The sequence below is a fragment of the Perkinsus marinus genome (genome assembly GCF_000006405.1).
Source record: "Perkinsus marinus ATCC 50983 genomic scaffold scf_1104296953230, whole genome shotgun sequence".
NCBI classification, from domain to species: domain Eukaryota; phylum Perkinsozoa; order Perkinsida; family Perkinsidae; genus Perkinsus; species Perkinsus marinus.
This window is the reverse complement of record NW_003208549.1, coordinates 24,273-34,962: the sequence shown is the minus strand read 5'-3', so window position 1 is coordinate 34,962 and position 10,690 is coordinate 24,273. Positions and strand designations below refer to the sequence as shown.

The 10,690-nt window shown below is 42.0% G+C and overlaps 1 protein-coding gene and 7 non-coding genes across 8 annotated transcripts; all 8 read right to left on the bottom strand.

The window, feature by feature from the left end:
• Window positions 1–105: 105 nt before the first annotated feature.
• On the bottom strand, window positions 106–177 carry Pmar_PMAR011025. The gene has a single exon. It is a non-coding gene; the product is annotated as a tRNA-Asp (tRNA).
• Window positions 178–374: 197 nt separating this feature from the next.
• Window positions 375–446, bottom strand: Pmar_PMAR011024. Its single transcript has one exon. It is a non-coding gene; the product is annotated as a tRNA-Asp (tRNA).
• Window positions 447–643: 197 nt separating this feature from the next.
• Pmar_PMAR011023 lies at window positions 644–715 on the bottom strand. The gene has a single exon. It is a non-coding gene; the product is annotated as a tRNA-Asp (tRNA).
• Window positions 716–912: 197 nt separating this feature from the next.
• Window positions 913–984, bottom strand: Pmar_PMAR011022. The gene has a single exon. It is a non-coding gene; the product is annotated as a tRNA-Asp (tRNA).
• Window positions 985–1,181: 197 nt separating this feature from the next.
• Window positions 1,182–1,253, bottom strand: Pmar_PMAR011021. The gene has a single exon. It is a non-coding gene; the product is annotated as a tRNA-Asp (tRNA).
• Window positions 1,254–1,449: 196 nt separating this feature from the next.
• Window positions 1,450–1,521, bottom strand: Pmar_PMAR011020. The gene has a single exon. It is a non-coding gene; the product is annotated as a tRNA-Asp (tRNA).
• Window positions 1,522–1,719: 198 nt separating this feature from the next.
• On the bottom strand, window positions 1,720–1,790 carry Pmar_PMAR011019. Its single transcript has one exon. It is a non-coding gene; the product is annotated as a tRNA-OTHER (tRNA).
• Window positions 1,791–2,089: 299 nt separating this feature from the next.
• Window positions 2,090–9,216, bottom strand: Pmar_PMAR011018 (conserved hypothetical protein). Its single transcript, XM_002776590.1, has 12 exons — window positions 9,178–9,216; window positions 8,936–9,132; window positions 8,692–8,861; window positions 8,277–8,364; window positions 8,178–8,227; window positions 7,268–7,363; window positions 7,112–7,222; window positions 5,996–6,211; window positions 4,998–5,102; window positions 3,825–3,931; window positions 3,262–3,439; window positions 2,090–2,712 (listed from the first exon to the last, which is right to left on the bottom strand). Exons 1-12 carry the CDS (start codon window positions 9,207–9,209, stop codon window positions 2,428–2,430), a joined length of 1,635 nt encoding a protein of 544 aa, XP_002776636.1. The 5' UTR covers window positions 9,210–9,216; the 3' UTR covers window positions 2,090–2,427.
• Window positions 9,217–10,690: the final 1,474 nt, after the last annotated feature.

Here is a 10,690-nt window from a genome sequence, read left to right as displayed (position 1 = left end):
TGAGTAATTTTTTCGAGGCAGCAAATGATTCGCAGAGTGGTGCAAAAATCAGTAAAGAAACGGTCGCGCATAAATGTGTGAAACGCCCTTGTCCAGAAATACCACTTCCACGGCCGAAAATTGAACTCGGGTCTCCTGCGTGACAGGCAGGAATACTAACCTCTATACTACCGCGGAATTGAAGGTGGTTCAATGTCTAAATAGTGACGCAAATTACCATTTTCAGCTACCAGCGCACATCGCGGCGGGCGTGAGTGGAGAGAGAAAGTTGAGTAATTTTTTCGAGGCAGCAAATGATTCGCAGAGTGGTGCAAAAATCAGTAAAGAAACGGTCGCGCATAAATGTGTGAAACGCCCTTGTCCAGAAATACCACTTCCACGGCCGAAAATTGAACTCGGGTCTCCTGCGTGACAGGCAGGAATACTAACCTCTATACTACCGCGGAATTGAAGGTGGTTCAATGTCTAAATAGTGACGCAAATTACCATTTTCAGCTACCAGCGCACATCGCGGCGGGCGTGAGTGGAGAGAGAAAGTTGAGTAATTTTTTCGAGGCAGCAAATGATTCGCAGAGTGGTGCAAAAATCAGTAAAGAAACGGTCGCGCATAAATGTGTGAAACGCCCTTGTCCAGAAATACCACTTCCACGGCCGAGAATTGAACTCGGGTCTCCTGCGTGACAGGCAGGAATACTAACCTCTATACTACCGCGGAATTGAAGGTGGTTCAATGTCTAAATAGTGACGCAAATTACCATTTTCAGCTACCAGCGCACATCGCGGCGGGCGTGAGTGGAGAGAGAAAGTTGAGTAATTTTTTCGAGGCAGCAAATGATTCGCAGAGTGGTGCAAAAATCAGTAAAGAAACGGTCGCGCATAAATGTGTGAAACGCCCTTGTCCAGAAATACCACTTCCACGGCCGAAAATTGAACTCGGGTCTCCTGCGTGACAGGCAGGAATACTAACCTCTATACTACCGCGGAATTGAAGGTGGTTCAATGTCTAAATAGTGACGCAAATTACCATTTTCAGCTACCAGCGCACATCGCGGCGGGCGTGAGTGGAGAGAGAAAGTTGAGTAATTTTTTCGAGGCAGCAAATGATTCGCAGAGTGGTGCAAAAATCAGTAAAGAAACGGTCGCGCATAAATGTGTGAAACGCCCTTGTCCAGGAATACCACTTCCACGGCCGAGAATTGAACTCGGGTCTCCTGCGTGACAGGCAGGAATACTAACCTCTATACTACCGCGGAATTGAAGGTGGTTCAATGTCTAAATAGTGACGCAAATTACCATTTTCAGCTACCAGCGCACATCGCGGCGGGCGTGAGTGGAGAGAGAAAGTTGAGTATTTTTTCGAGGCAGCAAATGATTCGCAGAGTGGTGCAAAAATCAGTAAAGAAACGGTCGCGCATAAATGTGTGAAACGCCCTTGTCCAGAAATACCACTTCCACGGCCGAGAATTGAACTCGGGTCTCCTGCGTGACAAGCAGGAATACTAACCTCTATACTACCACGGAATTGAAGGTGGTTCAATGTCTAAATAGTGACGCAAATTACCATTTTCAGCTACCAGCGCACATCGCGGCGGGCGTGAGTGGAGAGAGAAAGTTGAGTAATTTTTTTCGAGGCAGCAAATGATTCGCAGAGTGGTGCAAAAATCAGTAAAGAAAAGGTCGCGCATAAATGTGTGAAACGCCCTTGTCCAGAAATACCACTTCCACAGACGAGAATTGAACTCTGGTCTCCTGCGTGACAGCAGGAATACTAACCTCTATACTACCGCGGAATTGAAGGTGGTTCAATGTCTAAATAGTGACGCAAATTACCATTTTCAGCTACCAGCGCACATCGCGGCGGGCGTGAGTGGAGAGAGAAAGTTGAGTAATTTTTTCGAGGCAGCAAATGATTCGCAGAGTGGTGCAAAAATCAGTAAAGAAACGGTCGCGCATAAATGTGTGAAACGCCCTTGTCCAGAAATACCACTTCCACGGCCGAGAATTGAACTCGGGTCTCCTGCGTGAGATTTTGACACTGAAATACAACACAATTTAGAATCCAATGAAGACCACACCGTCTCATTGTGCCATCGTAATACTGCAGTGAATGTAAACCAGATAAGGGAGATACACAAAAGTAGAAAAAGCAAGCGGGTCATCAACTAAGCGTGAGAAAACAAAATGATAACAACAACTGGGAGAATGGCGCTATCGCATTGATCCCAGAATTATGCTATCGATATGAGAGATAATACAGATTTTCAATCATGCCATAATATTTATTGATACAGCACAGGCACGGGGTAATTGTTATCAGTAGTAAATTGTCTTCATCACAGGCCGATACTGAGCACTGGCGCACAATTGCAGAACCAGTAAAACAACAGTGTCGATTCAATACGGAAAAGAAAAGATACAGGATAGTGATTAACTGCTAACAAGCAGCATCGGCGAGCATCGAAGTGGAACTGCCGACTTGGGGACAAGAACTCTTCTAATATTAGGAGGCATCGTATTCTGTTTACACTTGCGCCTTCTCTCCGTGTTCTGAGTCGCCACTCCAACTGCACCGCCGCCCCGACGGGTAACAAGCTTGCCAAACTTGGACGTTTTAGGTGGGGAAGAATACGTGTTGGTTAGTTCCGAAAACGCCTTAGTGAAATGATCTTTCAGTGCGTGAGAAGTCGGCCTGCATGCATCAACAGGATTAATCTGAAATAACAAAAACAACGATATTCACGAAAGTAAAGATGCGCATTGGATTATCACCCGTGATATGTAAAAAACATATTTCACAATTTACCTCTCCGAGAGTAGTTGTATTACCGGTCGCGGAAGCATATACGTCCAATAATTCATGCGAAGCACTACGCCATTTCACGTCAAACGGGTGACACTTCATTGTTCTCAACCGATGAAAAGGGAGAAGGCAGAATCATACTGTATAAGACTACTCAATAGCATATCTCGACAACGCTCTCTTATATTGTATCATTCAGTGGTCACCCACATGTGTTGTTGACAACATGAAAATTCCTAGGCAGTTTTTGGAAAATTCTTGCCGATTCTTGTATGCTTTTGATCAAATTCGTATGAAATCTTCCATAATTAGCTTTGAAAACTCTTGAGCTCAGTTGAAAAAAGCGAACATATATTCATACTCCAACACTGTATAGGAAACTCCTGAGCTCAGCTGCTGAGGAAAGCGAAGATATATTCATACTCCAACACTGCTTTTCTCACATAACTAGCCAGACCTACACAAAGATCTGCAATCTTGATCATATCCTCCAGATGAAGATTCGACGGCAACGCCAAACCACGCCTTGAAGTCGCCGTATAGATATCAATGAGATGAACAACTTGTACTATCACTAACCCCAGTGAGAATATATCACAGCTACACTGCAGACATGATGGATGCGTTGGGCATGCGTATCTGTTGGGCTCAACATCATCACTCTACACTTCACGTTTTTATAAGTGTATATTATAGGAATTAATGTTATATACTGAATAATAACTCTCGAGGTTAACAACTGGATATAATAATTATTATTGTATACTATACAGGTTATACAATACGCGTATAGTTATATGAAGGTGATATTAGTTATAATGGAGGTTCACAACCCTTTTTACGTGGCGTAATACTCAGTGAAAAAACCCGATATTCGCAATGATATACAGTAGTCGCAAAATATATATTTTTCACTAGTGTTTTTCATATCACTAGGGTGGTGAAACTCCAATATATCTATTCCTACTATCATGTAAACATATATAAAACAATATTATTAACAGCAAGACCCCGCCACCCTTACTCAGCAGTAGCACAAGCTGCAGTGGCACTTCCACTTTGCAGTTCTTCAACGGTGAAGCAACCGCCAAAGTCGCACAGTTTAGCAATATAAGAATGTGATAGAAGAACCTGATAAGACCAGTAAAGGGAAGGAAAATTATGCACATGGTCAACTACATGTGTTGATGACAATATAAAAATTATAAAAGAGAAATTTTCGGGCAAGTCTTATTGGTTTCGTATAAATACTTCTACAATCAGTGAGGAAACTCCGAGCATATATCTCCCCAAACAAACACGCGAAATTATACACATAATCAACTACATGTGTTGATGAAAATATGAAAATCCTGAACGAATTTCTCGCTGATTTCTGTACACTTCTACCCGAATTCATACGTAAACTCCTATAACGGGAAAAATAACATATTCCTCCAACACCACCCCACATCCTGAGGTTACATGAAAAATACAATCCTCCAAAATCAACAATGGGAATCTCACTCTATAAACCAAATAGATGGATCTTCTCCCAAAATGACGACAACGTAAACGACTCGAAATAATGTAAATGAATATCCCTTCTCAACCACGAGCTGAATTACTCATAAAAACACATAAATTCGCGCTGAATATAAATCCATATATAGAAAGTGCTATTCCGTCTCAGCGACATAGGCAACAACAACGGAGTTTCACCACCCGTTTTACGCGAAGTAGAGTAAAACTCGGTAAAAACGCGATATGCGCACTATGCAGTAGTCGTGAAATATGTTCTTCACTACACCTTTTCAATCTCAAAATCAACAAGTGAAAGGACAAATCAGAAAATTCACGAAATGAAAGTTCAAATTCGTAAATGAAATTTATGAATTCGGAAACGCAAGTTTCATTTCGTGAAAAAGTCCCCTCACTCGTCGAAAATCAAACTTCGTTCGTCAAATTCGTCTTTCCAGTTGCTAAATTTGACATTCAAAAGGTGTAGTGAAGTTTCATCCACGATATGAAAAACGCTAGTGAAAAACATATTTCACGGCTACTGCGTAGTGTGAATATCGCGTTTTTCACGGAGTTTTACGCCAGTTCACGTAAAACGGGTGAAACTCCAGTGTTTCTCATATCACGGCCGCCTGTGAAACTCCAATGAACATATGTTGTCGAAGCACTACACACAACTTACGACCACCAGCATTACATTAGCAGGTTTAACATCCCTATGTACGTAGCCTTCACTATGCATAAACTCTAATGCTGATGATACGTCTCGAATTATGCCAACACGGGTCAGTGTTGATGGTATCTGAACAGGTATCCACAGGGTTTGAAATCACTGGAAAAACGTTCCTAATGTGATGACGTATACATGGAAGAATGTGGTCCTAAAAAAATTAAAAACGATTTTCCCCCCGAAAACATTATAGGTTTCTAGATGGTAAGAAACCTGATATTACGCGAAAGTCTCGAAACTGCACAAGACTGAATCCATTCTTGTGATTTACTGAATGACCGCTCAGAAAATGGAGAAAATCATACATACCCCTGAATGATGAAACTATATCACACAATGGAGTTTCAACCGTTTTACGTGAAGTGACATAATACTCGTTGAAAATCGCTGAATATATATATATATATATATATATATATATATATATATATATATATATATATATATATATATATATATATATATATATATCACTACTGTTTTCCATATCACGGGTGAAATTGCATTGTATTTTTCCAAGTTCAACGAAAATGGAGCCTTCATCGTCACACTGCGCAAGATGCTGCTACCATAACCCCGAATGAAGTTTCCGAGCGGCAAACAGTTGAGTTTACACTTAAAACGCCAGATATATATTTTCCGAATATAATACTCACTGATTATTAACGTCACTACAAGAGGACAATATTACTATATAAATACTCAAGAGTCGACGAATGATACTGTGCATATTAGACGCTATTATTTCCAAAGCCCGACAAAAATTAGCACTTCACCTCCACAAAGTGTGCGAAGAAGCTGACGTAAACAAGTCCCTTCAAGTGAAATATTTTTCTCCAAAATCGAACCCGTGCAGCCTTTAACCGATACAACCATACTAGGAAAATATGCTACTGAAAATTTCAGTCTGTACGACGATGGTGACACTGTGACACCTGATCATACTCAGCTTCCCCATGTACTACCGGAAGCGGGCTTATCCCTTCTATGACACTTTGCAAAGATGTAGCCATTTCCTCCATCGCGAGCAGACATGGACTATTGGTCGCACTCTCCGATGCGACGAAACCCAACAAGGTGACTATGTTGGGGTTCGACTGAAGCTTTGATAGCATCGACACTTCTCGCACAAACTGCGGGTCGTAGTCATCAGCTGAGGTACGACCAACTCCTCTGCTAACCTAAAGCACCATCGAAAATATATACACGCTTATTCTACAAAAAAAATAAAAAAAATAAAAAAGAAAGAAAAATAATACGGCAAAATAATGATTAGACGGCAAAATAAAGAAAAATAATAATAGAAAAAAATAAACACATGCATTTGTGGAAATTTCGGGAAATTTTTCTTGTTTTTCTGAATCATCGTGTAAATTCCCAAATTTTATGAGGAAACTCCCCAGCATATTCCCCCGACACTCGGGAGTCTACACCGACGAAAGTACTCGCGTAGTACAGATACTGATAAACTCATCCTAATAAGTTCCCGAATAAACAGTGTGGTATGAGTTGCACATGGTCAACCACATGTGTTAGTGACAATGTTAAAATTCTGAGAGGAATTTTTGGAGATTCTTGCTAACTTCTGCATGCTATGACTAGTGATGGAGCTCCCGAACTGTTCAGCTGAGGAAAGCGAACATACATTCCTACTCCAACACTGTAATTCTACACCATGCAAAGTTATCGCACACAAGCAGTTGTATCCTCGAAAGTGATCATAACGAGTTCCCAACCAGGCCTTCGTGACGAAGGGGCGGAGCTCACTGAGTTTACGTCCATGGACTTATTCAACAAATTCTATATAGGTCCCCGGTTCGATCCCCGGGTTGGACATTTTCCCGTCATTGATCTATCTGGTAGCCTTCTACGCTTCGTAGTTAAGCCAGAATAATTCTGCACGCACGCACAAGCGAAAATGCCTGTTGTTGCGGTATATGCTCCGCTCGCTTCGTTCGCTCCGCACTTCACTACTACACTACTACTACTACTACTACTACTACTACTACTACTACTACTACTACTTCTCCTACTACTTCTACTACTACTACTACTACTACTACTACTACTACTACTACTACCTTCACAGCACATCGACTACCGCGTACGACACCAGAACAAACATAGCCAAAAGTCCCCCCTCCTAAGTAGCCAGGATATCCCCAATGCCCTGCTCCAACACATATCTGTAACTGCGTAACGACCATATGCCCACGACGATGAATAGAGTCTACTACCTCCTCCCGAGTTAGTTTATATCTACGAACTTCCTCTGGTAGGTCGTCGCGAAGGACGCTGCCACTAGTGTCAACTCCGCCCCACATAGCGTCCATCTGATCCATAAGCAAGAACTCAATATGATCATTATCATTGCGTTCACTACGATTATCCATGGCAGTGTGGTAAAACATGCACATGGTCAACCACATGTGTTGGTGACAATATTAAAATTCTGGGAGGAAATTTTTGGAAATTCTGGTTGATTCCTGTACAATCCTCCTCTACTTTGTATATAAACTCCCATAATCAGTGAGGAAACTCCTAAGGTCCGCTGAGGGAAGCGAACATATATTACAACCCTGTTATCCACTGTAGAGATGACTGTTTCAAGAAACCACATCGGTGAATATACGGTTGGTGATCTCAACGAGTAAGATCCCAATTCGGGATGAAGATGATGATGACCAATCTACGTCACTATGTAACAGTGCTGTAAAACATGCTCGCTTTCCTCAACTGAGCTCAATAGTTTCATCACCAATCACATTCGAGTTCGTACGCCAATTGGGAAAATATATATACGAAAACTGTACAGAAACTAACAAACTTTCCTCAAAATTTCAATTCTCTCACCAACACATGTGGTTGGCCATGTGCAAGTTTAACAACACTGCTATGTTATCAGAGCTATAACAATGGCGATACATCCACATCGCAATCTGTATTTGATATACATACCACGAAAATATGCACATACTCAGCAACATGTGTTGGTGACAATATGGAAATTCTAAGAGGAAATTTCGAGGCGAAATGCCCATTTCTACCCGAACTCCTATCTTGGGCTCATCTGAGGAAAGCGAATATATACTTCCCAAACACCGATGATAACAGTAATAGGGAAATTAGTGAAATTCAGCACACTACCTTATGAATAGGTCCCTCCACCTGATTAACACCATCGTGATGATGCGAATCTACACAGAAACTTGAGATAGTACTAGTAGATTTCCAAGCTATTCTTACATGTTGCCTTATACGGCCTGTTCTCGGGGGGTATCACAACCGCTGAAGGCTGCTGCTGCTGCTGAGGGGGGCTAAATGGCGGTGATACCTAATCATACGATAATGTTAGACTTACTAGACACGGGGACACAAAACTTCCACTACGATAAGACTAAGATGTATTTTCGTACATCTCCTACTACTTTACATTACTAGTATAGTGATAGAGGTACATAGTATTAGTAGTAGTATACCTAATATGACATTTTCATTAGCAGTATAGTAGCAGTATTCGTAGTAATAATAGTATATAGTATCAGACTGATACTATACTAATACTGATACTATCAGCATTAGTACAAGTGTTGGTATTAGTATACTACTACTACTACTACTACTACTACTACTACTACTCTACCACCACTCCCCGTATTACCGTAGCTATGTTATTCGATTGAAAAGGACTACGTCCGCATGGATTTACACTAAATGTCGAGGATGAAGACACTTCGTTCACACTGCAGTAGTCCAGCACCCCATTAACGGGTTGATAAAAAGTATTGCAATAGTAACCGGGAGCATACATAGTTTGGTTGTATATAGTACCTAAGGAACGAGCAAATACGCTAAAGAGAAAATAATTGTAGTCGTGTTGGTTGCATAAACCTACGCCGACCTACAATGCTGAAACGATTGATGATCATAATGATTCCGAATGTAGTTATTTGTTCGTTGACGACCCGGTAGCCGGAAGACCGGCTTTGGTCGTTGCCAGAAGTTCGTTCGATAGGCAGATGCATAACAGCTTCGTCCAGTAGTATGTTCACAGGAATAATAATAACTAGGGAATGAACCTTGTATGCTGAGATTGTTGTATCTGATCGAGGAATTGATCTGGGATGAGCTTAACGGTCTTGGATACGTTTTAGATATTTCTGTCGAACCAGTCGCCATCACGTCACGAGGGAAAGGAAGGCGGCGACGTACTCGAGAAAGGGATAAAGGTAAAACTGAGGAGAACTATTCAGGACAGACTACACAACGAGAGAAACCACACTAGATGGTATTGGCCTGCACAGTACAGTGAACACTCTCACTAGGAGATTTCTATTGTGAATCTCACTTTAGGAATATCCTAAGGTGTCAGTGAATACATCAGAATGTGGAAGCGAGTATTGCTCAACACAACAAGAGATGTGTAGAGGATGTATGCCAGTACCCGGGTCTGCGTATGAAAGTAGCACGCAGACGCACAAGTACTCCAACTTGCAGTTGGAACATGCAAGCAACAGTCAATCAACACACTCTATGGACTGTGTGAACCCTTCACAATTGATTGCAAAGGTTACAAGATCTGCTCACAATCTAACGATCCGTAATGAATCAAAAACAGTAAAGGACGAATAATTCCGAAATTGTGACGTTTATACCCGTTTTAAATCAGGGGCCTATTTCACAAGCCATCATAAAGAACGAAAATTGTAAGGTACCTTACGGTTTCATAGCAAGTCGCTTTCACATCTCTACGATTTGGGGGGTTGGCGTAAGGTAAGGTGGCATAAGGCTCCTCACCGTAAGGCTCCTTACCCTACAAGGTGCAAGGAGGGCCTTCTCATGTAAGGCGAGTTCATAGGAGGCATTTTTGGCCCCCTCCTTGCGATCCTTACGTAAGGTGCCGTAAGACTGCTCGGGGGTTACTTTACGCACCTTATCGCACCCTCCTTACCATTTTATGCGAGCTTCGCTCCGCTTGTTCCCGACAGCCCGCGCGTCTCACCCGCGGATGATCTATCCCCTCTATCCCCGAACCATGCATTTTACCGCATACTCGACTTGGCGTTTCAGCGATCTACGATCATGACCGATTGCTCTCAAATGAGTTGATGGTAAAGTTTTCGAGTTTGTTTTATCCAATGGCAATAACCATATCCTTAGCTTCATTGAAACACTGCGTTGACTCTTTCATGCGCATCGGTGTTTGTTTAGGTTCTCCTCGTGCTCCTTATTGAGGTTCACGAGGTGCACCTTAAATTTAGGAGCATAAGGAGCATAAGGTGCAACTGTAGTGAAAGCACCTCGCGTAAGGTGTAAGGCTCCTTGCCCCTTGCTCCTAAATACAAGGTGCACCTTAAAGAGCGTTTCTTGTGAAATAGGCCCCAGCTTGATTTGTGTCAAGAGAGCTCTATGAACGATTATACTCATCATGATATCTTCATACGGACAAGTACCATGTTTCAGGGCATATTTCAATGAGATCATTTTTCCAGTTGGGGCGGCTATGCCATTCTGAAGTCGGCCTCAATACTCGGTCATTCTGACTACTCAGAATGGGGCACCTATGCCACTCCTGGTTTTCACTCTGTATGTGTGAATCTTACGTTGTGTACAATATCTGATTCTAATGGCCTTTCGGGGTGTGCTTAAATCGCCCAAGT

Bases quoted from the DNA above. Each gene is read 5' to 3' on its own strand.
- Pmar_PMAR011018 (XM_002776590.1), bottom strand. From the start codon at position 9,209: ATGGCGACTGGTTCGACAGAAATATCTAAAAC. The intron at 8,228-8,276 runs GTAAGAATAGCT...GTTTCTGTGTAG, and splicing joins CAGGCCGTATAAGGCAACAT to ATTCGCATCATCACGATGGT. The intron at 7,223-7,267 runs GTAGTAGACTCT...GTCGTTACGCAG, and splicing joins ATAAACTAACTCGGGAGGAG to TTACAGATATGTGTTGGAGC.